We start from the raw sequence: 25484 nt of genomic DNA on the forward strand, positions 1-25484 counted from the left end.
GTGTGAAACATTCCCCTCTCACACACAGGCTTCTATGGGCTAAGAATACAGTGGAAGTCCTTAGTATTTAACCAATGCTACCTGCCACTCACTTGTGTTAGACATTATCCCCCACCAACTCTGGAGACATAATAGTAACAGAGTTCACTAATTCCCTGCCCGCACAGTTGGCTATGTTAACTTTTAAGTCACTAGGGGTTACTGTGGTTTAGCAGCTGCGGGGAGAATACTGTTCTGCAAAGAAGCAGCTGAGGATGTTAACAGCCCCTTCCTGAGCTTCTCCCCTACATCCTTATGCTCAGGAGTGACTTCTGTATCAGTGAGTTCAAACTGCTGAAAACAAAAGGAAAGCAATATTCAAGTGAAGAATTTTAGTGTGAGCCTGAGCATTCATTAAAGATCTCATGTTAGTTTTCAGTGGAGCATGAGTCTAGGTTCAGTGAAACAAACAAAAATCTTATTTGCAGACTTATATGTTATAATAATTCAGCACATCCAAATTCAGAGCTCCTGCTCTTGAATAGTTATTCAGGGCCATTCACTCTGTTTGAGCCAATTTAATTTTTCTTTTTAATTTGGATACTTTGGTAGTTGAGACAGGGAGATGGAAGGTGATTCTGTTTTACAGGAAAGTTTAGAGGAAAGGGTTTAAGCACAGCATGTGTAATTATATCTTGTAAATATGATTACAGCATTTGTACTGCATCACATCAAAAGCCAAGTGACATCTCCATTATCGTAAACTTTAAGGAAGCTTTTTTTAAAGTATAGCGATCTGTCTCTGAAACTGGATGCCTGCTGTCAGCATTGAAAGCAGCAGTGCTCTGGTCATAAAGAACTGGTAGAAGAGAGTGCAGATGTCAAGCTCTCAGTGGTGCAGCAGCTTAGGGAAGGACCAAGATTCACTGTCACCTGCTCCAGTTACAGAGAAGATGTTTGCCATCTCTCCAGCTGTGCCTGTGATGAAATCATTATGGGCGTCTTGTTACATGGTCTGGAGACTCATCTGTGTTAAAACACTGCCTCCCACTATCCTGCTGTCCCACTTCGGGTAATCTCATTGGGTATTTTATTTATAGGACTTTGACTTTTTAATTAGAATTTTACCATTGTTATTTTTTTCTTATTTCTGATGGGACTCAGAAAAGTAAGTTTTCCAGTTGTAACTGGTGAGATGGATCTGAATAGAAGGGGTCTGAATTTGCACTTGTTACTGAGATTAATCTAAGTGCAATCTATGTCTAGCTTTATGGTCACCATAATCCATAGTGTATATCTGGTCAGTAACTCTGAATCAAGAAAAATACATAACATTTGCCACTTTGATGACTCCACTGTCAAGGATTCTGGGTAATGTAGTCCATTGGGCCTCTCCTTGGGGTAAACAGTGCCAGACAATGAATTTCAGTGCTGTGGGAGATCCTCCAACAAAGAGCCCTAGGCACAGGAACCTCATACAATACAGCTATATTGCCAACAGTGGGCTTTGTGCATATGCTGTCTGCGTAGGCCCGCTCAAAAATAGAGTCTGTGAGACACTGTGCAGCAGGGCTTTTGAGGATGGAGAGGTGGAATGAGGACATGCGCTGGAAAAGAGGTTTAACCTCTGGGTGCTGGGATCAGGGATACAGGAACAATGGGAACAGAAATGGTTGGGGATTGGGATTTCTCTTCTAAAGGAAATTGCAATGGCTTGAAATTAAGCGTATTCCAAAATGGAATAAAATGCTAAAATACCCCCATCAATCATGGGACTGATGGAGTTAGATTACTGTGGTAGTATTGAAAAAATATTGCTCCAATATTACTGTTTTATATCTTGCAGAACTTTCAAAAATAGATGAAATTTTCCCATGTGATACGTAACGCTTGTAACATGTAGTTAACGTAGTAAGTACAGATAGCAGTGTTGTAGAAACTTGGTGTTTTGTTAAATGTGAGCAACTAAAGTTTAATGAAAATGATGAAATGTAAGTTGCACATTTCAGCCAATTGGTAAGCTCAGGTGCTTCACTGTTGGCAGTTTGCATGGCTCTACTGCTAAGCAGAAATGTAGTGAGTGAGCCTGTTGTTTCATTAGTCCATCTCAACAGAGTGCAGTGGCTTTTTTCTTCTGCTTGTCACTATGTCTAACTAGGTTAGACTTGTTGTAGGTAGTACTGACACTGTCACAGGTAAAGCTAGTTTACCACAACTTTTCATTTATGATGTATCTTTAACGTAGCAGCCTAGTTGTTCCCGCTACGTTTTTAAATTTTGTTGTACGTTCCAAGATGAGAATTTCCTGTCAGGCACAGTTCTTTTGTGATTTGCTCAGTTGCACAACACATCCTTCCTAATCCTTAGTTTGAATTGCACAAAAAGAATACAGAATAGCATAAACCTGTAAAAAGCTTTAAGCATTGTCTCTAAACCAGGCAATCAGGACAGCAATGATTTCAACAAATAGGTGTATTCCGGAATTCTTTAGTTTCAGCAATAGCCTGGATCTGGATCTGCAATTGAAGCTTGCATTTGCTCTGGTAATTAGTTGTTGCCATCTTTTAAAGTGTCATACCTACAAATTTTGTCCCACTGGAAGCCACAGGATATCACTGAAATCTCAAAAAGTTGTCTAGCATGTCTTTCTCAGTAGAAGTAAATCATCTGCTTTTTTACATATCCACTAATGTAAAGCAGATTTCATACTAGGACATTTTATCAAGTTGGTGGTAGCAATGGCTACCTCTTGCCATCAAGAGGGTTAAATATTCACTATGCTGCAGGCATATCTCATCTAGTCTGTATGCTGACAGCAGTGTACATCTGTCTGTTAAGGAGTAACAAGAACATCACATCTCTGACCAATACTGCTCAGCTTCTACTCTTCTGGAAACTTGGTATCTTCATTGTTGCTATACTACTCTACTAGTAAAGTGCTGAAGACCAACAGAATGAGGCTGGTTTTACCAATACCAGTCCAAAGGTAAGATGGGAATGATAGGGCAAGAGACCCTTTCAAACAGTTTGACTTAGACTCTAGCTGTCAGGAGATGAACAGGATATTTTGCAGCTTGAGAATTCACTTAGATTTGTCACTGTTTCATGATAATCAGGAGAAAAATGGCTGAGATAAAGAGTTAGTCCAATTTCATATATTAACTCATTTATTTTTTTTTTGTTTTATTCCTCTTCTGTTTGGCACCACGGGAAGGATTTGGTTATCTAAACATCATTGCCTGATGCTATTTTTGATGCTATGGGGTATCCCACCTTGCCTTCAGCTGCTGTTCCAGATGATCACAGGATTCTGAAAAGTCCTTTGCAAGGGTTTCAAGTGTATGAGGGTGTCTTAAAATGCAGTAGGCTTTTGTGTCAAAGCAACTGGATCTAGTCTTCTATTGCTGCAGTTGTACTGTTTCCCATGAGGTATCAGCTATAACACCAGTGCTGTGGTGCAGTGGAACAGATCTGGCTTATTACCAGTCCCAAGCATTCATTAAGAACTGGAAATTCATGTATTATTGTAGAGGGATGAAAAGATCAACAAAGAAAATTTGGAAAACTCCCCATGCTTCTAACTTGCATATTGAGTAGTGTCTCCCTCAAAACCCTGCGGATAGAGCTGGGTCAGTCTGGAGCTCATTTATCGCTCATATTTCTGAGGTTCTGAATACTTGTCCCACTCCAAGTTTCATTCATCACTTCACAGAAATTCCACTCTTTAAATTTCGGTAGGCAACGGATCATGCAAGTGTCCACTCTGTGAAGACCCACACCTCTTCACTGCATCCCACTCCACAGTACATCCATAGTGTGTTTTATCAGCCCTGCTTCTGCTAGCTGGACATTGCAATGAAGTTAGTTTTGAGTGGCTACTGCCAGTTAGGTTCCCACATAGTCAGCTTCACACAGATACTGCTGACTATCCATCCATGTTCTGAAGTCAGGTCTGCACTTTGGCTGTGGCTCCTCCCTATGCTTTGCACAGGCCCTTCAGGAATAAAGAGCAAAACAAATCCCTCTGCTACCTCCAACTGAGCTTTTTAACTCTGTTAGTAAGCCAAAAGCTATGACTTGTAAATTCAGTGTGCTTCTGAAAGTGGACTTACAATAATAATCTGTCAGCAATCAAAACATAGACAAGTTCCAACCAAACCTTCAAAACTCAGCAAGAGACCTTATCAGTAAGCACGTAAACAAAGACCCCTAGAGCTGCATTTTGTCTTTCTCAGGGGAACGGACCTCAGTTTAACATTAAGACTCTCCCTGCTTCATCTACGTAAAAAGAGACCTTTTTCTTGTCTTCTCTTCCCCTTAAGCCTGTCACTTTAGACAATGTTTACTCTTTTCTCATCATTCCTCTTTTGAACTATTGTCCTCTGCCATGCCTTCCGTTTGTCATTCCTGATTTAGATATAAATTCTTCGGGACAGGGGAAATATCTGTATTTGTAAGTTGCCCAGTAAATTTATGGCGCTGTATAATATATGTTTGTAAGTGCACGACATATTTCAGTTTGACATTCCAACTTATATTTTCAAAGCCATAAATAATGTATTTATGAGCAAGATCTTGAACATTATTTTTAACATGTTATACTTGAATGTTTATTTCAGGGATGGATAAATATTGAAATGGTGTAGGCAGAACTTTCTCCTTGTTCAGGCAATACTGAGGGGTCAATGCCCTCTTTACTGCCAGAAAAGGGATATTTTACTCTGCTTATGAGGATCCAGCATACTGTGCGTCACCAGGGAAGAGTGAGCAATGATGACTCCAGCTAAAAATGGTTTCAGAAAGGACAAACAATGTCTCCCTTTCAAAAGCACTTGTGAACTAAGCTGATATACAGAAATGTTATTTTGATATAGCACAGAGTGAGTATGTATGTTCATTTCTTAAGAAACTATTTCAGTGCAGCTGTTGCTCACTCTCGTCCCATATGGTTATGCTTTTAAGCATGGCTTGAGCTTGAGGTATTTTCCGTCTATTGAAAATATATATATACTTTACTGAAAACCTTTTTCTGAAAATAATATTCACATGTTCATCTTTGCTTCTGATATTTTTCTAATTAGTTAATCTCTTGACATATGTTTCCCTTGTTCTCTTGCTCTTTCCTATCTGCATTTTATACCTGCAGCTCTGAAATATTCCTGACTGGCTCAGGAGTGTGGAAAGGTTATGAAGCCTTGTTTTTACTCCGAAGGACTCAACTTACTATTATGACAGTATATTTAATCTCACAAACCAGGTGTGCCACCTCTTCATTACAGGCTCAAACCAATCCTTCTATTTTGATGATGCTCGCTGACGGAATTTCCTGTTGTATTTGTCTCTGTTCTGAACTTAGCATCATCTGCATGGGCAGATGCTTTGTTAACATATCACATCACAAAAAAGAAACACCTCTTTAAACATGAGAATATATTCACACAACGTACTCAAGGCCACCTGGCAATATAGCTGGGGCTATACATTAGGAATTGGGCACATATCTGTACTGACAGTGAAGCATGGCTGTAGACAGGTCATTTTCTTTTAAAGGTAATGTTCTGTGTCAAATGTTAAGCAGACACCCTTTCCAGTAGCCATACAGATTGAAGCAAAAATTGCACTGAACCTCCCAAAGAAGATTGGCAGATTTTAAATTTCACTGGCAAGACAACAGTCTGAAGTGCTTGCTGCTTATCAAATGACCTTCGGACATGTATTCTTTGAACACCACATTATTTTAGTGAAAGTTGGGTAAATAAACCAGTTTGTCTCCCCATATGTAAGTGATTACTGGCTAAGCAAAAAGATGCATACAGTTTCTGCATCTACTGCTGAGGCACATCTTCACAGGGGAGACAAGCTGTACAGCCAGCTGTTCGTGCTACAGGGAAATGCTGAAATGAATCTGACAGAGGAATGATAAACAAAAATAATATCCAAATTTGCTAATTTGTGCTGTGCAAGCAGCGCATCCAATGTGACATTAGATACTAGACTTTATTTTCCCCTGAGCATCCTGTATAAACAGTCTGCAACAGCTTAATAAACCCAATTTACTACCTCTGTAACCTTCCAGTATCAGCTTTGCATTCTATAGATGATGCTGGATGCTGCTGGCACTCAGAGTCTGATGACAGTGTTCCTCCATTACAGACTTGCTAAGTAAGATGGCTTGATGTCAGGCAGCTAAGTGCAACATTATATTTACTCAGCTTGCTTTTCACTCTTTTCCTTTTGCAATTTTTCCCCACATTGGATTAAAAACGTACTCTGAAATACATGTATTTTAATGCACCAGTTTTTCACAAGCATTTGATACCTACAGTTTCTACTGCTTACATGGCTAGGAGTTAGCAGGTCACCATTCAGGGCCCTACTGTGTTCAATGTCTTGTCTGGAAATGCCTTGAAAAGATGCAAAGAAGAATTACAAATTCTTAATGTTATCAGAAAAGACACTAAAAATGTTTAGACTGAGCTGTTTTACTAAAATTGCTGAGAACTTTATAATAGGAGATTAGAGTGTAAAGGATATCTTCTGCCAGTGCTGAGTATTAAATTATAAGTTCATAAGTTCATAAGTTCATAAGTTCATAAGGTTGGAAAGGACCTATAAGATCATCTAGTCCAACCGTCCTCCTATCACTATCTCTACCCAACTACTAAATTAAATTAAATCCTTTAGCACCTCATCTAAACGCTTCTTGAACAGCGCTAGGGATGGTGCCTCAACCACCTCCCTAGGCAGGCCATTCCAGTGCCTGACCACTCTTTCAGAAAAGAAATGCTTCCTCAGGTCTAATCTAAATCTTCCCCGGCGCAACTTGTGGCCATTCCCTCTCGTCCTGTCATTACCCATCAGGGAGAAGAGGCCCACCCCCTCCTCACCACAACCCCCCTTCAGGAAGTGGTAGAGTGCAATAAGGTCTCCTCTGAGCCTCCTCTTCTCCAGACTAAACAATCCCAGCTCCCTCAGCCGCTCCTCATAAGACTTGTGCTCCAGACCCCTCACCAGTTTTGTTGCCCTTCTCTGAACACGCTCCAGGGCCTCAATGTCCTTCTTGTAGTGAGGGGCCCAAAACTGAACACAGTACTCGAGGTGTGGCCGTACCAGAGCTGAGTACAGGGGGATGATCACCTCCCTGCTCCTGCTGGCTACACTATTTCTAATACAGGCCAGGATGCTGTTGGCCTTCTTGGCCACCTGGGCTCACTGCCGGCTCATGTTGAGCCGAGCATCAACCAACACCCCCAGGTCCTTTTCCTCTCTACATTCTTCAAGCCATTCTGCCCCAAGCCTATAGCATTGCATGGGGTTATTGTGGCCAAAGTGCAGGACCCGGCACTTGGTCTTATTGAACCTCATCCCATTTTGCTCAGCCCAGCTATTCAGCCTATCCAAATCCCTCTGAAGGGCCTCCCTACCCTCAGGCAGTTTGACACATCCTCCCAACTTGGTGTCATCTGCAAACTTACTGAGGGTACACTCAATTCCTTTGTCTAGGTCATCAATAAAGATATTAAACAAGATGGGCCCCAAAACTGACCCTTGGGGGACACCACTCATAACAGGACGCCAGCTGGACTTGACTCCATTAACCACTACCCTCTGGGCACGGCCCTCCAGCCAGTTCTCCACCCAGAGAAGAGTGAACCTGTCCACACCACGGGCTGCCAGTTTCCTTAGGAGAATACTGTGGGAGACCGTGTCAAAGGCCTTGCTGAAGTCCAGGTAGACTACATCAACAGCCCTTCCCTCATCTACCTGTCTGGTCACCCAGTCATAGAAGGAGATGAGGTTGGACAAGCACGACCTGCCCCTGGTGAACCCGTGCTGGCTGGGTCTGATCCCTTTATTGCCATGCACGTGTCGTGTGATTTCCCTCAAGATCATCTGTTCCATAACTTTCCCTGATACCGAGGTCAGGCTGACAGGCCTGTAGTTCCCCGGGTCTTCCTTACGGCCTTTCTTGTAGATGGGAGTCACATCGGCAAGCCTCCAATCTTGTGGGACCTCTCCAGATAACCAGGAATGCTGATAGATGGCAGAAAGTGGCTCGGCAATCACCTCTGCTAGCTCCCTCAGCACCCTTGGGTGGACCCCATCTGGCCCCATGGACTTGTGGCAGTTCAGATGGAGGAGTAGATCTCTGACCATCTCTGCTTGAATCACAGGGGGTGCATTATGCACCCCGTCCCGGACTTCCAGGTCAGGGCAAGTACCGTGTGGACAACTGTCCTGTCTATTAAAGACAGATGTGAAGAAGGCATTGAGAACCTCAGCCTTTTCCTTATCATCTGTGGTTATATTGCCTGCCTCGTTGAGTAAAGGAGGGAAATTTTCCTTAGTTTTTCTCCTGCTGTTAATATATTTGTAAAAGGGTTTCCTGTTCTCCTTTACAGCAGTAGCCAGCCTAATTTCAAGCTGGGCTTTAGCATTTCTAATTTTCTGCCTGCAGATCTTGGCCAGTTCTCTGTAGTGACCCCAGGTAGCCTGACCCATCTTCCAGAGGACATAGACTCTCTTTTTCTCTCGGAGTCTCAACAAAAGATCCCGGTTCATCCACACTGGCCTTTTTCTCCTCCGGCTTGACTTACGGGACTCTGGGACTGCCTGCTCCTGTGCCTTTAAGATTTCCATCTTGAGGAGCATCCAGGCTCCCTGGACCCCTTTACCCCTCAGGAGCAAGTCCCAAGGGACCCTTGCAACAAGTGTCCTGAACAGGTCAAAGTCTGCCCTCCGGAAGTCCAAGGTAATAGTTTTGCTAGTCACCCTCTTGACGTCACCCAGAATAGCAAACTCCACCATTTCATGGTCACTCTGGCCAAGACAATCTCCAACCTTCACATCCCGTACTAGTCCTTCCCTGTTAGTGAAAAGTAGGTCAAGCAAGGCATCTCCCCTGGTAGGCTCTTGCACCAGCTGTGTCAGGAAGCAATCATCCACACATTCTAGAAATCTCAAGGACTGCTTCCTCTGCGCAGTATTGTATTTCCAGCATATATCAGGGAAGTTGAAGTCCCCCATGAGAACGAGTGCTGGCCATCGTGCAACATCTACGAGTTGTTTATAGAACATCTCATCTATTTCTTCATCCTGACTAGGTGGTCTATAACAGACCCCCACCACGATGTCACTCCTAAAGACTATCCCCCTGATCCTTATCCATAGACACTCTACTTTGTCAATTCCAACCACTAGCTCTTCAACATCAAAACACTCTTTGATATAGAGAGCTATGCCACCACCCTTTCTTCCCTGTCTATCCCTTCTGAAGAGCTTGTAGCCATCAATCCCCCAGTATTCCAGTCATGGGAGAGGTCCCACCATGTTTCTGTAATAGCCACAAGGTCATAGTTAGCCTGCCTCAAATCCTGATCTGGATTGGGCAGGACCATCGTGACTCATGGATCCTCTGGTATTGACCAACCAGGTGGCTTCTGCCAAATGCTTCTCCCCGTGCTTAAATGTTCCAACACCCATTGCTTTCAACATGGTTTTTAGCAACCCATTGTATCTTTCAGTTTTACCAGAAGCTGGTGCATGATAGGGGATATGATAAATCCATTCAATGCCATGTTCTTTGGCCCATACAAGAGAATTTTTGAAATGAGTCCCATTAACTGATTCAATTCTTTCTGGAGTACCATGTCACCATAGGACTTGTTTCTTGAGCCCTAAGATGGTGTTTCGGGCAGTACACAAGAAAAATACGTTTCCATCATGCGAGATGCTTGCTAAAACATCTGATCCTTTTTTAGGCTGAACTGCTTTGGTCTTCATGCCACTAAAACACTGGTATTAAATATTCTTTTCCAGTGAAAAATGGCAATGTGAAAATGAATGTCTGTATGGAAGTTTCTGAGAGGATTTCTCCATTTATAATATCTGCACAATTACGAGCAGACTGAATAGTGGGAAGAGAAATGAATATGTTGGAATGACAGGGCAGGAAAGTACATGTAATTGGGTGCTTTTAGCTGCCTGCTATCTTACTTCAGAGGACCCCTTCGTTGTCAGCCCTGAAGTTACCATGCACCTTTCTCACTGAGAGAAAGGGGGGATAGTGGAAAGCATTTGCTTCTCAAACCTGTGTCTTGCAAATGCTCACAGTGTGCGCTAACTCAAACCAAAAATTACAGTTCATTCATGAGTGCTAGAATTATATGGACAAATCAGTGAACATAACTTTGCACAGTGGATATGAAAAGGAAAAATCAAGCTGAAGGGCTGCTCAGCTGTGTTCTGAGTGAAGTGCTACCACTGCTCTGTGTTTTGGGTCCCTGCCTGTCTGGGCTCTCTCTGGATTTGAGAGTGAGCAGACGGAGAAGACAGTAACTCAAAAGAAACAAGACGTACTAGATGAGTAATCGAGAGAGAAAAGAGCCATCTGCTGACCAGACAGTATCATATTGTAGAGCATTTGCTGGAAGGAAAAACAAGTGATGCTGCTGTTTGTGTGAGCAATGTACTTGATACTATGAAGGTCTCTAGGTGCAACTCTGACACAGTTGGAATAATTAGCACTGTTAAGCTGCTCCCTTATGGCAGTCTGAGAGTCCAGAAGAAGTCTTCTCTGATTTTTGGAGGTTTACACATTGTAAAGCACAGGTTTGTTGGTTTGTTTGCACAGTGCATTTCACTTCACATCTGATTCTTTAGGAAATCAGAAAATGTTTTTCTGCCTCACCCTTCTTTCCAAAATACTCCCAAGTAATTGCTGGTGCATCAGCCTTACGATGAAGCTGGTGGTTCCTAATTAGAAATAGGAGTGTGTTTTAAATCAGTTGGCCTAGAGTATTACTCTGTTGTTGTATAGTAATGGGCCCTACTGTATTAGATCTTCTTTTGTCCCTGAAACCTGAAGTCGTTGCGAAGGTCTCCATCTCAGAGGGAGCTGGCTCACCCAGAGCTGTTCTTGTGGTGGCAGTTGTCAGCCTGATAGGGTGTTTACCTGTGTGATAACAAGCAAGGTCAGACTCCTTAAGAGGCGCTTGAATAACATCTTATCTTGAATGTGACTTGTAGATCCTAGGAAGTGGAAGGCTTTCAGTGTTCAAACAGCAGTTTAGCCTTCCTGGGGGTTTTGGTGTTTTAAAACAAGATATTTAGATGGGATTTTCACAGAACGTGGAATATTTGTGCTAAATTCTTGGTATCTGGGTTGTTTCTCATCTCTTCAACTATAGTACCAGTGTCTTTTGTCATTCATAAAAGGAGATCTAGAAAGAGTGCAACTGCAAACTAGCTTTACAGGTGTTTTAGTAATTGAGCAAAGGACAAAATGTACTGTAAAGAATAGACAAGTGACAGCTAGCCTAATTTGTACTTCTGTTCTGGTTTAACCCACATCATCCCGGCTGTCTTCTGAACCATCTGAAGTTGGGTGCTGAGAGGAAACTGAGGAAATAGATTTTACTGAAATTCAAGTAACAGCAGAAATAAAAAAAATGATTAACATGAAGTGTCAGAAATACTGAAGCCAGGTTGTCCATGGTTTTGTGGCTCTTGATGTATGTTAAGCCTTCATGGAAGCTTTTTCTCTCTGTTCTTTTGGTTTCTAACCACTTTAGTTTCCATTTTGCACTGAGCTTTACTTTTTCTGCAGTATTACAAATATTTCTTTCTTAGGCTGGAAACGTCTGCCCGCAGCAAAATTGTTGACTGAGTTAGTAGGACTGAATTGGTTGAATGGATAGACGTGAGAACAGCAAATAATTATGTCAATCTCACTGATGTGACTGCTGTAGGAAACAAAATTCTCTTCAGAATACTAGTAAAAATGCTAAACCCAACAGCTAAGTCCCAAATCCTTATTGACATCTGTACTTGTTGCCATCAGTTCCCTGTGTGTTTTTTGCAAACTTCCACAAGTTTCCTCCACATTAAATGCTTAAGTCCATCCAAACTCTTTGGGTGAATACTTGTTATTCAACTATTCTATTTGCTGAGTGTCTTCTGCAGTTGCACTGCCCTTCCCAGGAAGGTTGTTGTTTTTGTTGTTTTATTTTTAAAGTGGCTGATACAGTGACCTTCACTCTAGAGTGTGGAACAATCTGTTTGCAGAATTGCAGTACAGACATCTTTTAAAAACCTTTTCCATGCCTTCCATTAACCCCTCTGTAGTTGTTTTCAGCACCCCATAGAATTTCACAATGACATGCTAGCTTCTGTGTGAGTTCCAGATGATTTTTATTTTTCCACGAGGAACAGGAACAAAGATCATGAGGTTCCCTTCTTGAAACCCCACTTCCTCAGTGGCCTTTTCCAAAACTGGAGTGATATAAGGATGACTGAGTGTAAATAGGAATCAGGCGCTGTTTAAAGTGCAGAGGAATAACAAACACAGACATTAATTCTCTTTTTGCAATAGAACAACAAAGGCTATTGCAGGGACCAGAGCATCTGCTGATGTAAATTAACATGGTTTTACTTGCCAGAGGATTTGTATTCCTTCATCCCAGCTGGGTTTGTGCCACTGAGAGATGGTTTGGTGATGTACCAATTCTGACAGATACAAAAAGGTATCGCTACTTCCTGTATCGATAGAAGTGCTGAAGGCTTGCTTTAAAACAAGATAAAAGATTACATGTGTTATAGTTAATTTTAGAATGTGTTTGCAGCAACTTTCAGTTGCTGTAACTTGTGACTGTATGGGCAGGTGATCTTGTTAAATATGAGGCTTTTTTTTTTTTTTTTTTTTTTTTTGTACTTGTAATTACTGGCTTTAGAAATTAAATAAAGCTAGGAACATGCAAATTATTGCCATTTGCTATCAGATTGAGTATGCATATAACTTGATCCCTAGACTTCAAAGCGGTTACTCACATGACCAAAATTATATGCAGTGTTGCATATAATAATACATATAATATAAGTATGAACTCTTGTGTTCTTGTCTATTAGGGTGGTGTCTCCCAGTGTAATCTCTGAAGCCTTACCATGAACATTCACACTAGTGTTATTTCTGGAATACTATGGAAATTCCCAGTGTTAATCCCATTACCTGCTAGTGAAGATATTTTGTTTCCTTTTCACATGATAGAATGTATTGCATTGTATAGCTTCCTGAGTCCTGAAGAAGGGCTGAAATCAGCCTCTGGCTGGTCTGAGGCTCCTGCTAGAACATCCAGTCTGACCAGTCTGACCTCACATCCATGACAGATGCCTCACTCACCTCATGCTGGAATGGCCAGCTCCTATGCACAGAGGGACACTCCTGGTTCCAAGCAGATGCCTGGACGAGGCCAGGTTCATGGCTGTGTTAGCAAGGGGCAGCCTGTCTCACCGCTGGATGGACTTTAAGCCTCCTGCCTTTCTGTGATGCTCCAGTCAATCACTGGGACTAAGTGTGGCAAGAGAGGGACATGCTGTCATCTTGTGAGCTGAGAACTGAGACCTCTAAGTGCTGGTGCAAGGTTGTTCTTACAGCATATCTACTGGTGTATTCTGTATTCAGAAGGCTCAAGTGACTCGGTTTACAGACTCTGAGAGTAAGTCCATGTGACCCAAGCAAGGAACATTACAACTCAGTTAATTCAGGCAAGTAATCCTGCTTGGGTCAAAAGCATTAGATGCCACCAAAGTACTGAGGTGGATGTTGTTTTCCTTACTTCTGACAGAAGTTTTGCAGTTATTTTGTATAATCTGTTGTATGTTTAACTTTCCGCTTCTTACCCATTTAAGAAATCCTGCTCTCCTTGCCCCCTCAATCTGAAGTAGACCCCTTCTTATGTCTGATTCTAACATTTCTGCAGCCTTGCATTTTTGTCTTCATTGCTTCATGACAGCAAACACAGAACAAACATGCCTTTTACCCAACTTCCATTCAAGCTAGTGGGAGTCTTTCATCTTTTCTTCCTAGGAACTGGTTGTCCCAGGCCCATTTTTGTTGTTCCTTTCCTGGCCTTTGTTCCCATAATGTCTAGGCACTTCAATATGCAGTAGGCTGCTCTTTCTTGTTCTGGTACACTTTTCATTATGATTCTGGCTAATATTGGTGTCTCCAATATTCCACATGTCCAAATCCTTTGCTGGGTATGAGTGGCAGAGATGAAAGGACAAATTTCAAGATGTGCATGGCTATCCACTGCAATTTCTTCAAATGTATTTAATTGCTCCAACAAGCACCATTATTTTCCTTTAAACCTGGAAGTATCCTGAAAAGGCTCGGCATAAAATAAACCTCAGCAGAGGTCATGTGTAAAGTTAGACGCAGGAGAACTGAAGAGGCACCAGCTGCATATCTGCTTCTGAATGGTTGGATTTTCCCTGTTCCGAAATAAAATTACCTCTCAGCTGTGGGCTTCTCCATGGAATGAAGGCAAAATATAGACAGAAGCCCTGTTGTGAAAAGCCACTTTCCTAAAGTAAATGATGGTGGCTGTGGTCATGTTTAGGGGTTCAGGTGCTCCTGTCCCCCATGTGCTTTTTTTTCAATTGAGAGGGGATAGCCCTGTGATTTAAGAAAAATCTTAGCAAAAACTTATTCCTGCAAGGCTCAGGCCTCATAGAATGAACATTAAGTAAACTTTCAGAGGTGAAGAGCAGTGCTTTGTCCTTTCATATAGGAATGAGTAAAGGGATGTGATAGATGAGAGAACTGTATAATCATAAAAACAAAACAAAAAAATCTCATCCCTCTATCTTGCTTACCTAGTGGAACTTGCTTGGTTTATGGCTTTGCTGATGTGTTCAGCTGTCCAAACTATACAACTAGTACTAGAAATTAGTTGTACCTCTAAAAATTGAGTCCCTCACTAAAGCTTGGCCCAAGATGTGAAGGCATAGCATTCACCTGAAACCTTTGAAGTCTTTGAATGTTGAAAGTCTAATAATAATAATAATTATATATAAACCCATAAACACTACTCCAGTGTGTCACAGCCACATAAGGTAGAGACTAAGTTTGAAGATACCCACTGTACATTTTCATAACAAGTATTATTCTTTTAATAGTAAATGTGTTCCTTTCTCTTCGGCCAAACATTTGTTGCCAGTTATATCAGCATTGAGACACCAGTTCATGTATAACTCATAACTGAGTTACTAAGGTAACAGAGAGGAGGAGTGGTTGTTTTTGAGGTGAGCATGTGACTGTTTGGCTAACAACAACCATTCCATGAAACTGTTGCTAAAGGGTTGCATGAAAAAAACATTCAAATATATCCTTGCAACCCTCGCTGAGAGAAGATCAAAATAATCTCTGAAGGAGGGCAAGGGCCAAGCTTTCCTGAAGAAATTACTATTGTGTAAGGGAAAAGAATCTGAAGGTTCAAAAATGAACTACTGTGATGTTGAATACAGTTTGGTCTGTAAGATGGGAATGGCTGACACGCTGGAAGGCTGTGCTGCCATTCAGTGTGACCTGGACAGGACCTCTACACTGATGCTAGAGAGAAAGGTCCCACTTGGAGTCTGGCAAAGAGCCTCCGGGAAGACCTGAGGCTGACCCCAGGGATTTTGGAGCAGAGCGTACAGGGGGTCGGAGGAGTGCTACACTGCAACTGAGAAGGAGATCTGTGCAGCATATGAGAGGGTTTGGGCTGCCTCTAAAGTAATCGGCACTGAGACACAGCTCCTTCTGGCACCTCGACTGCCAGTTCTGAACAGGATGTTCAGAGGAAAGGTTCCCTCCACCCATCATGCTACCGATGCCACCTGGAGTAAGTGGATTGCACTGATTACACAGTGAGCTTGGATCAGGAGCCTCAGCTGTCCAGGAATCCTGGAGAGGTGATCATGGACTGGCCTGCTCCCTACCACTTCTACCACAGGCTACTAAACCATATCTCGCAGCTCCTCATCCAGACGCCTCTTGAACACTGCCAGGGACGGCAACTCCACGACCTCCCTGGGCAGGCTGTTCCAGTGCCTGACCACTCTCTGAGAGAAAAAGTTCTTCCTCATGTCCAATCTAAACCTCTTCTGATAAAACTTGCGGCCATTTCCCCAGGTCCTGTCCGTTGCCTGGGAGAAGAGGCCGAACCCCTCTTCACCCCAACCTTCCTTCAGGAAGTTGTAGAATGCAATGAGGTCCCCCCTGAGCCTCCTCTTCTCTAGACTAAACAATCCCAGCTCCCTCAGCTGCTCCTCATAAGACTTGTGCTCCAGACCCCTCACCAGTTTTGTTGCCCTTCTCTGAACATGCTCCAGGGCCTCAACATCTTTCTTGTAGTGAGGGGCCCAAAACTGAAAACATTTGAGGTGCGGCCTCACCAGTGCTGAGTACAGGGGGATGATCACCTCCCTGCTCCTGCTGGCCACACTATTTCTAAGGCAGGCCAGGATGCCGTTGGCCATCTTGGCCACCCGGGCACACTTTCAGCTCATGTTCAGCCGAGCATCAACCAACACCCCTAGGTCTCTTTCTTCTTCACAATCATCTAGCCACTCATCCCCAAGCCTATAATGCTGCTTGGGGTTATTGCGGCCAAAGTGCAGGACTTGACACTTGGCCTTCTTGAACCTCATCCCATTCATCTCAGCCTAGCAATCCAACTTATCTAGATCCCTCTGTAGGGCCTCCCTACCCTCAGGCAGATCCACACCACCTCCCAGCATGGTGTCATCTGCAAACTTACTGAGGGTACACTCAATTCCCTCGTCTAGGTCATCAATAAAGATATTAAACAAGATGGGCCCCAATACCGACCCTTGGGGGACACCACTCATAACGGGATGCCAGCTGGACTTAACTCCATTAATCACTACCCATTGGGCATGGCCCTCTAGCCAGTTCCTTACCCAAAGAAGTGTATACCTGTCCAGACCACGGGCAGCCAGTTTCCCCAGAAGAAGCCTGTGAGAGACCGTGTCAAAGGCTTTGCTGAAGTTTAGGTAGACTATATCTACAGCCCTTCCCTCATCCACTAGACTGGTCGCCCAGTCATAGAAGGAGATGAGGTTGGTCAAGCACAACCTGCCCTTCATGAACCCGTGCTGGCTGGGCCTGATCCCCTGGACATCATGCACATGCCATGCAATTTCACCCAAGGTGAGTTGCTCCATTATTTTCTCCAGAATCAAGGTAAGGTTGACAGGCCTATAGTTCCCTAGATCCTCCTTACAGCCCTTCTTGAAGATGGGAGTCACATCAGCAAGCCTCCAATCCTCTGGGACCCCTCCAGTTAACCAGGAGCGCTGATAGATGGCCAAGAGGGGCTCAGCAATCACCCCTGCCAGCTCCCTCAGCACCTGAGGGTGTAGCCCATCCAGTCCCATGTACTTGTGACAGTCCAGAAGGAAAAGAAGCTCTCTGACTGTCTTCACCTGGATCGATGAGGGTATATTCTGAGTAGAGTCCCAGACTTCCAGATCAGGGCATAAAATGCCCAGCGGATAACTGGTCTGGCTATTAAAGGTAGTTGTAAAGAAAGCATTGAGGACCTCAGCCTTCTCCTTGTCCTCAGTGGCCACATTCCCTGCTGTATCAATTATAGGATGAGAAATATCCTTGACTCTTCTTTTGCTGTTGATATATTTATAAAAAGATTTTTTATTGTCTTTTTTATTGACACCAGGCCCGCTCTCTCTTAGCGCGCTCTCTCTGCTGCCACAGAGATTCAGTACGCGATTCCCCTGCAGTTCTTCCCAACGTAAGCTCTCAGATTTGGTTTGGAAACTTTCTCAATTGTTCAATTTTATTAGATTTAGTAAAGTTACTGTTCCTTCTCATATCGTGCCATTGTTTTTTGTAGACCCATCTATTTACTCCTCCTCTTCCTACCCCAGAGTGCACAGCTCTGCTTGGGCAGCCACGTGGCGATGGTGCAGGTTTTTTTCCTCTCTCTGTCCCTTCTCTGTTTCTCTTGTGTCACTGTCATGGATAACACCATGACAGGAGTACATTCTTTGCAGGGTAACAAACTGGCTGAACAGACAGTGGTGGAGAATGGGCTCAGACAGTGGTGGAGAATGGAATAAAATCCAGCTGGTAACCAGTCATGAGTGTTGCTCCCCTAGGGCCGATATTGGGTCCTGTCCTGTTCAATAACTTTACTGATGACCTGGATGAGAGCATTGTGTGCACCCTCAGTAAGTCTGCAGATGACACCAAGCTGGCTGGAATTGTTGATCTTCCTGGGGGATAGGAAGGCATTACAGAAGGGTCTGGACAGGCTAAGGCCAGCAGGATGAGGTTAAACAAGGCCAAGTGCTGGGTCCTGCACTTTGGCCACAACAACGCCAAGCAATGCTACAGGCTTGAGGTGGAGTGGCTGGAAGACTGTGTAGAGGAAACAGAACTGGAGGTGTTGGTCGCCTCTTAGTTGAACATGAGCCAGCAGTGTGCCCAGGAGGGCAAGGCCAATGGCATCCTGACTTGTATCAGAAATAGTGTTGCCAGCAGGAGTGGCACTTGTCCCCCTGTACTCAGCACTGATGAGGCTGCACCTCGAGTACTGTCTTCAGTTTTGGGCCCCTCACTACAAGAATGACATTGAGGCCCTGGCATGTATCCACAGAAAGGCAATGATGCTGATGACAATCTTGAGCACAAGTCATAAGGGGAGCAGCTGAGGGAGCTGGGATTGCTTAGTCTTGTGGGGATAGAATATTGTTTCTGCATGAGAACAAGATAAGAATTTTATGTCGTGGACTCTGCTGCGATCTAGCATCACAGAAATTAGAAGCAAAGATTGCAAATTGATGAGCAGTGTAAAGGTATAGCTAGTAACAACTTATGTTCAGTCAGTATGAGTACATATGTAATATTTTGCTGCATGCCATGCCCAAGGAAGTGGAGGCAAGTTGGAACTTGCCTGTGTGAGGAGGCATCAGGCAGACCTGACATGCACACACCCCCGGTGCGTCCTTTGGGCAGTATGGAAGAGGCCCTGGAGAGAATCTCCATGTCAATATGATGAGTTCTGAGACTCCTTGGAAACAGCAGGATGGTTACCAGCTGGTGAAATGTTAGAATATGAATTAGCAAGAGTCAGAATGTAACTAACAAATGTAACTTTTTGGTAGGATCTTGAACCTGGCGTACCCAGCCAATAGGAAAGCAGGGCAGGGGGTGAGCATGGGGAGACCAGGTAAAAAAGCTGCAGAAATGTTCCTGGAAGTGCGCTCCTGTTGACAGGATGCCCGCCATTGCAGTTGTGAGTTAAAAGTTTCTTCAGCAGAGATCCCGTCTCTAAAATTTATTTTGGATATTTCTGATAGTCTAGAGAAGAGTAGGCTTAGGGGCGACCCTTTGGCTCCCTACAACTACCTGAAGGGATGCTATGGCGAAATGGGAACTGCCCTCTTCTCTTGTGTAACTAGTGGTAGAAGTAGAGGAAATGGCCTTAAGTTGCACCAGGGGAGATTCAGGTTGGATGTTAAGAAATACTTCTCTGAGTCAGGTGCTGGAATGTGCTGCCCAGGGAAGCGGGGGAGTCACTCACCTGGGAGGTGTTCAAGGAACGTTTAGATCTTGTACTGAGGCACATGGATCAGTGGGAAATATTGGTGATATGTAAACAGCTGGACTGGCTGATCTCAGAGGTCTTTTCCAATCTTGGTGACTCTGTGATTCTTTGTCCTTAGTCCAGCAGTATCGTTGCAGCACTGTTTAGAGAGCAAGAAGCTTTCTGAGAAAGTTTGGAATATTCCAAGAGGAGAGCAAGCTACAAATTGGACACCCACAGATAGAGCTACTTGTCTGCTGTTGAAGCCACAAAGAAGGTGACAATGTTGTTGCTGTTTGAAGCTGAGACCAAAATGGCTCTGACAGCCTCTGGTACTCAGGGAGGCAGCAGTGATGTGATTTCTGTTCATGTGCTTCTTGGCTGGATTTCATGAGCTGGTGGGAGGAGAATACAACCTTAGTGCTAGATAACTACCTTCTCAGAAGGAAAGTAATTTTTACATCAGAAGAGTTTTGATCCAAAAATGTTCTTCTATTATTATTTTATTATTATTTTCCCAAGAGAGCTCAGAAGTTGAGGGAGCAAAGTGTTTGAGTGTAGCGTTAATTGCTCTCTCTATGGTTTGTGGGCAAGATCCTCACATACTCAAGGTGTTGACTTACCTTTTGAGCACAGGAACAACACTCAGTGCCACTCTTTTACCTGGGTGCTGGGATTAACCCTATGCAAAGACCTCAGCAAGGTGGGACTGGTGTTCCTAGGCTTCTCAGCAGTTGTCAAGTGAAATAAAACATCTCCATGCACTGCTGGGCTCACAGTCCTCAGCCACAGCCATTACCAGGCAATAAGCAACAATTCTTAAGGAATCTTTTGGGTTTGAAGCCAGTCTGAGTGCACTGTTCAAGGAGCTGTTGGGTCTATAGACAGGATATTGGTTCAGTGTTTGGGGAACATCAATACTTAACTTCTCCACTGACTTTCTCTACAATCTGAGGTAAACTCTTCACATAATTGTCACGGTGTTTTCCCTTGGGTCACTGTCACGGATAACTGAAGAGAGAGAGAGAAGAGAAAAAGAAAAAAAAAAAAACTGCATCAGTGGCCATCCAGCCGCCCGAGCACAGCTGTGCACACTGGGGGAAGGGGTAGGGGAAACAGCGGGAATAGATGGGTCTACAAAAAGAAACAACGGCACAATTTGAGAAGGAACAGTAACTTTACTAAATCTAATAAAATTGAACAATTGAGAGAGAAATGAAGTTTCCCAAACCAAAAGCTGTGAGCTTATGTTAAGGAGGAATTGCAGGGGAAGCACACATGCTGCAGAGAGGAACTCGCCCAGGCAGTGCGCCGCCTGGCATCCGGTGCGGAGCTCCGCTCCTCTGCTGCTCCCCAACAGCATTAACTCCTTCACTGCTGCATGATGATCTGATGTGGAATACTGGCATCAAAAACACAAAACCACAACATTCCAACTCCTTATTCCACATCATCACATCATGCCTAACACATATCTATACAGAACCAAAACATTAATAACATAAATTACATATAAACATATATATATACACCTATATATATACATGGAATTACAGACTTCACTCCCCCAACATCAAATTCCCTCGTGGAACACATTGGATGTCCCCATTTTTATCCATTACCCACCAGGTGCACCCAGGTTCCTGTGCAAAAACAGTACTGCGGAGGGGTTTTGGCCCTTACCAGAGGCTGGAAGGACCCACACCACTTTTCCCAACATGCTCCTCACATGTACCACAGGGACCTTATCTCCCTCTATGGTCTGTAGGGAGCTGGACTGTGTAGGACCCTCTCGGTTGACTGATCCCCTAGTGTTGACCAACCAGGTGGCATCTGCCAAATGCTTTTCCCAGTGCTTAAATGTCCCGCCACCCATTGCTCTCAACATGGTTTTTAACAACCCGTTGTAGCGCTCGATCTTACCAGCAGAGCTGGTGCATGGTAAGGGATACGGTAGATCCATTTAATGCCATGATCTTTGGCCCAGATATCCACAAGAGAATTTTTGAAACGAGTCCCATTATCTGACTCAATTCTCTCTGGAGTACCATGTCACCACAGGACTTGTTTCTCGAGCCCTAAGATGGTGTTTCGGGCGGTAGCATTGGGTACTGCGTATGTCTCAAGCCACCCAGTGGTCACCTCCACCTTGGTGAGCACGTAACGCTTACCATCTCAAGATCGTGGCAAGGTGATATAATCAATCTGCCACGCCTCCCCATATTTATACTTTTCCCATCGCCCTTCCTGCCAGAAAGGTTTAATCCTCTTGGCCTGTTTAATTATGGCACATGTGTCACAGTCATGGATAACCTGTGCAATGGCATCCATAGTTAAGTCCATCCCTCGGTCTCTTGCCCACTTATGGGTCACGTCCCTTCCTTGATGGCCTGAGGTCTCATGGGCCCACTGAGCTAAAAATAGCTCTCCTTTGTTCAGCCAGTCCAAATCTATCTGATTTTGGCAGCTCAATTTTGACAGCTCAATTTTGGCAGCTCGATCTAACTGATGGTTATTTTTTTGTTCTTCAATAGCTCAATTCTTGGGCACATGAGCATCTACGTGATGCACCTTTACACCCAACTTTTTTGTTCGGGCAGCAATGTCTTTCCACAGTTCAGCAGCCCAAATAGGTTTACCCTTCCGTTGACATTAGTTCTGTTCCCACTGCTGCAACCACCCCATAAAGCATTTGCCACCATCCAAGAGTCAGTGTAAAGATACAGCATGGGCCACCTCTCCCGTTCAGCCACATCTAAGGCCAGCTGGACAGCCTTTACCTCTGCAAATTGGCTTGACTCTCCTTCTTCTTTGGTGGCCTCTGCAACTCGTCATGTAGGGCTCCACACAGCAGCCTTCCATCTGCAATGCTTCCCATCAATATGACATGATGCATCAGTGAACAGAGCATATGTCTTTTCATTCTCTGGTAGTTCATTATATGGTGGGGCCTCTTTAGCACGTGGTATCTCCTCTGATGTGGATGTTCCAAATTTCTTGCCTTCAGGCCAGTCCATGGTCACCTCTAGGATTCCTGGATGGTTGAGGTTCCCCAGCCAAGCTCGCTGTGTAATCAGTACAATCCACTTACTCCAGGTGGCATCGGTAGCATGATGAGTGGGGGAAACCTTTCCTTTGAACATCCAATTCAGCACTGGCAGTCGAGGTGCCAGGAGGAGCTGTGTCTCAGTGCCAATTACTTCAGAGGCAGCCCGAACCCCTTTGTATGCAGCTAAGATCTCCTTCTCAGTTGGAGTGTAGTACTCCTCCGACCCTCTGTATGCTCTGCCTCGGGTCTCCCCAGAGGCTCTTTACCTCAAGTGGGACCTTTCTCTCCAGCAGCAGTGTAGAGAATGTTTTTTACATCCTGTCCCATCCATACTGGCCCCAGGACCACAGCACAGGCTATCTCCAGTTTAATTTGTTCAAAGGCCTGCTGCTGTTCAGGACCCCATGCAAAATTATTCTTCTTTCGAGTCACTCGATAGAGGGGGCTTATTATGAGGCTGTAGTTTGGGATGTGCATCCTCCAAAAACCTACTACACCCAGAAAAGACTGTGTCTCTTTCTTGCTAGTGGGTGGTGACATACTGGTGATTTTGTCAATCACATCTCCTGGAATGTGACGACGTCCATCTTGCCATTTTACTCCTAGGAATTGAATTTCTTGGGCAGGTCCCTTCACTTTGTTCCGTTTAATAGCAAAACCAGCACCCGGAAGAATTTGGATTATTCGCTCTCCTTTTTTAAAAACTTCCTCTGCTGTATCACCCCAAACAACAATGTCATCAATGTACTGGAGGTGCTCAGGTGCCCCACCCTGTTCCAGTGTGGTTTGAATCAGCCCATGGCAAATGGTTGGGCTGTGTTTCCACCCCTGGGGCAAACGGTTCCAGGTGTACTGAACGCCCATCCAGGTGAAAGCAAACTGTGGTCTGCGCTCTGTGGCCAAAGGAATAGAAAAGAATGCATTGGCAATGTCAGTGGTGGCATACCACTTGGCTGCTTTTGACTCCAGTTCATATTGCAGCTCCAACATATCTGGCACAGCAGCACTCAGTGGGGGTGTGACTTCATTCAGGCCACGATAATCTACCGTCAGCCTCCATTCTCCACTGGCTTTATGCACCGGCCATATGGGGCTGTTAAACGGTGAGTGAGTTTTTTCACTCCCTGGCTCTCTAGCTGATGGATCAAGTTATGAATGGGGAGCAAGGAATCCCTGTTGGTGCGGTACTGCTGTCTGTGCACTGTTTTTGTAGCAATAGCTACCTGCTGCTCTTTCACTTTCAGTACCCCCACAACAGATGGATCTTCTGACAGGCCAGGTAAAATACACAGCTGCTGAATGTTGTCTGCATCTAGAGCAGCTATTCCAAAAGCCCATCGGTATCCCTTGGGGTCCTTGAGATGTCCCCTTCTGAGATAATCAATACCGAGTATGCATGGAGCTCCCTGTCCAGTCACTATGGGATGCTTCTGCCAGGTTTTACCAGTGAGGCTTATTTCAGCCTCCACCACAGACAATTCCTGAGAACCCCCAGTCACTCCTGAAATATGAATCAATTCTGTCCCTTTATAACTCGAGGGCATTAAGAGTACACTGTGCACCAGTGTCCACCAGTGCCTTATATCTCTGTGGCTCTAATGTGCCAGGCCATCTAATCCACACAGTCCAGTACACTCTATTATTCCTTTCCCTCCCCTGGCTGAGGGCAGGGCCCCTCTATTGGTTACCTGCAGTGACAGGAGCAATTTCGTTGGTGGCTGATCTCTGCTGTAGTTCTCTCACCCGTGCTCGCAGTGCAGGAGTGGGTTTTTTATGCCACTTCCTCATGTCCTCTCCGTTTTCTCGTAGGATGCTCCACATGGCCACACGTGGCATGATGTTACTGCTGTCATTTGCTCGAGCAGACAGGCAGTTGCCTTTGGTGGCTGAGACTTTCATCAGTTTGATCAATTGCTTCATCAGATTCTTTGGGTCATGCTCGTCTTCATCAGGTGTTTCCAATACTGACACAGGTTCATCCCTATTCTTCAGTAATGACAGTTCCTCCAGTATAATTTTCTGTGTCTTCTTCACTTCACCTACTTCTTCTGCTACTGCTGACACAGCTGCAATGGAAGCATGTGATGGCGGAAGCTGTTGTTTAAAGTTTTGAAGTGAAATAATCAATTCATAAACTGGGAGTCTTCTGTCTTGACCCTCATATCTATGGAACGTTGCTACCAGTGTACTTGCGTACCTCTCTGGTGCTGTTTTTGAGAGCTTATGATATACATCAGGTGTACACCTTACTTTCTCAGGATCACAGTCCTGGTGTGGATTGTTAGGGACGAAATTGGGATCATAGAGCATCACTACTACAGCCGTTTCTCTCAAAAATTGGATGCCTTTCTCCGCAGTATTCCATCTCACCACCTTAGGCTCCAGATCGTCTTTGTAAGGATATCTATCCTTTACAGCCACTAGTACTCATTCCCAGAGGGTAGCGACTCCATTCAGACATCTGCTAATTCCTCTGTCGATAGCTGGGTCTCGAGTAATACTTCCCAGTTGGCAAGCTTCGTTGCCATCTAAGGACACGCTGCTGGCACCGTTGTCCCAACACCGCAGCAACCAGGTGATAACAGATTCACCCGAGCACCGTACAAACTCCTTTCTTGAACCTTGTATTTCAGTCATCTTTAGGGGCCAACGAGTAGTGGTAACAGTGACTTCATCATCATCGCTGTCTTCTCCATGTCTCTCACTTTTCTTAGTGGCCTTTCTAGGTGGTGGTGGTGGTGGTGGTGCTGAGGAGGGCCCCTCGCCTGGATCTTCCTCTTCTTTCTCTGCTTCTTCTTCTTTCCGTTCTAGGTGTGAGGACACTCATTTCCATTTCTGGCCTTCCGCAGGGGCAACTGACATTGACGCTAGTGCTTCCTGTGATTGGTCAGGTCTAACTTCAAGGTTTTCATTTTTGCTTTGGACCTCAGTTTGGAAACCATTTCTCTCCAGAATATCAATTATAGCTCGATAAGCACAAGCCAGACCCCAAACAATCCGTTCCTTCTCAGATCTTCCTGAGTCACATGATTCCTTACCTAAACACTCACTGAATTTCTCAG

The 25484-nt window shown here is 44.3% G+C and overlaps 1 protein-coding gene across 1 annotated transcript in view; it reads right to left on the bottom strand.

The window, feature by feature from the left end:
- LOC136054295 (carbohydrate sulfotransferase 14-like) overlaps positions 1–15625 on the bottom strand; it is a 32062-nt gene extending 16437 nt beyond the window's left edge. Inside the window, 1 exon segment of the mRNA XM_065745486.1 lies at positions 15390–15625. Within this exon segment, the coding sequence (XP_065601558.1) occupies positions 15390–15625 (236 nt within the window).
- Positions 15626–25484: the final 9859 nt, after the last annotated feature.

The sequence above is a fragment of the Cyrtonyx montezumae genome, unplaced genomic scaffold (genome assembly GCF_038088225.1).
Source record: "Cyrtonyx montezumae isolate F1298 unplaced genomic scaffold, pur_monq_1.0 scaffold_36, whole genome shotgun sequence".
Classification (NCBI taxonomy): Eukaryota; Metazoa; Chordata; class Aves; order Galliformes; family Odontophoridae; genus Cyrtonyx; species Cyrtonyx montezumae.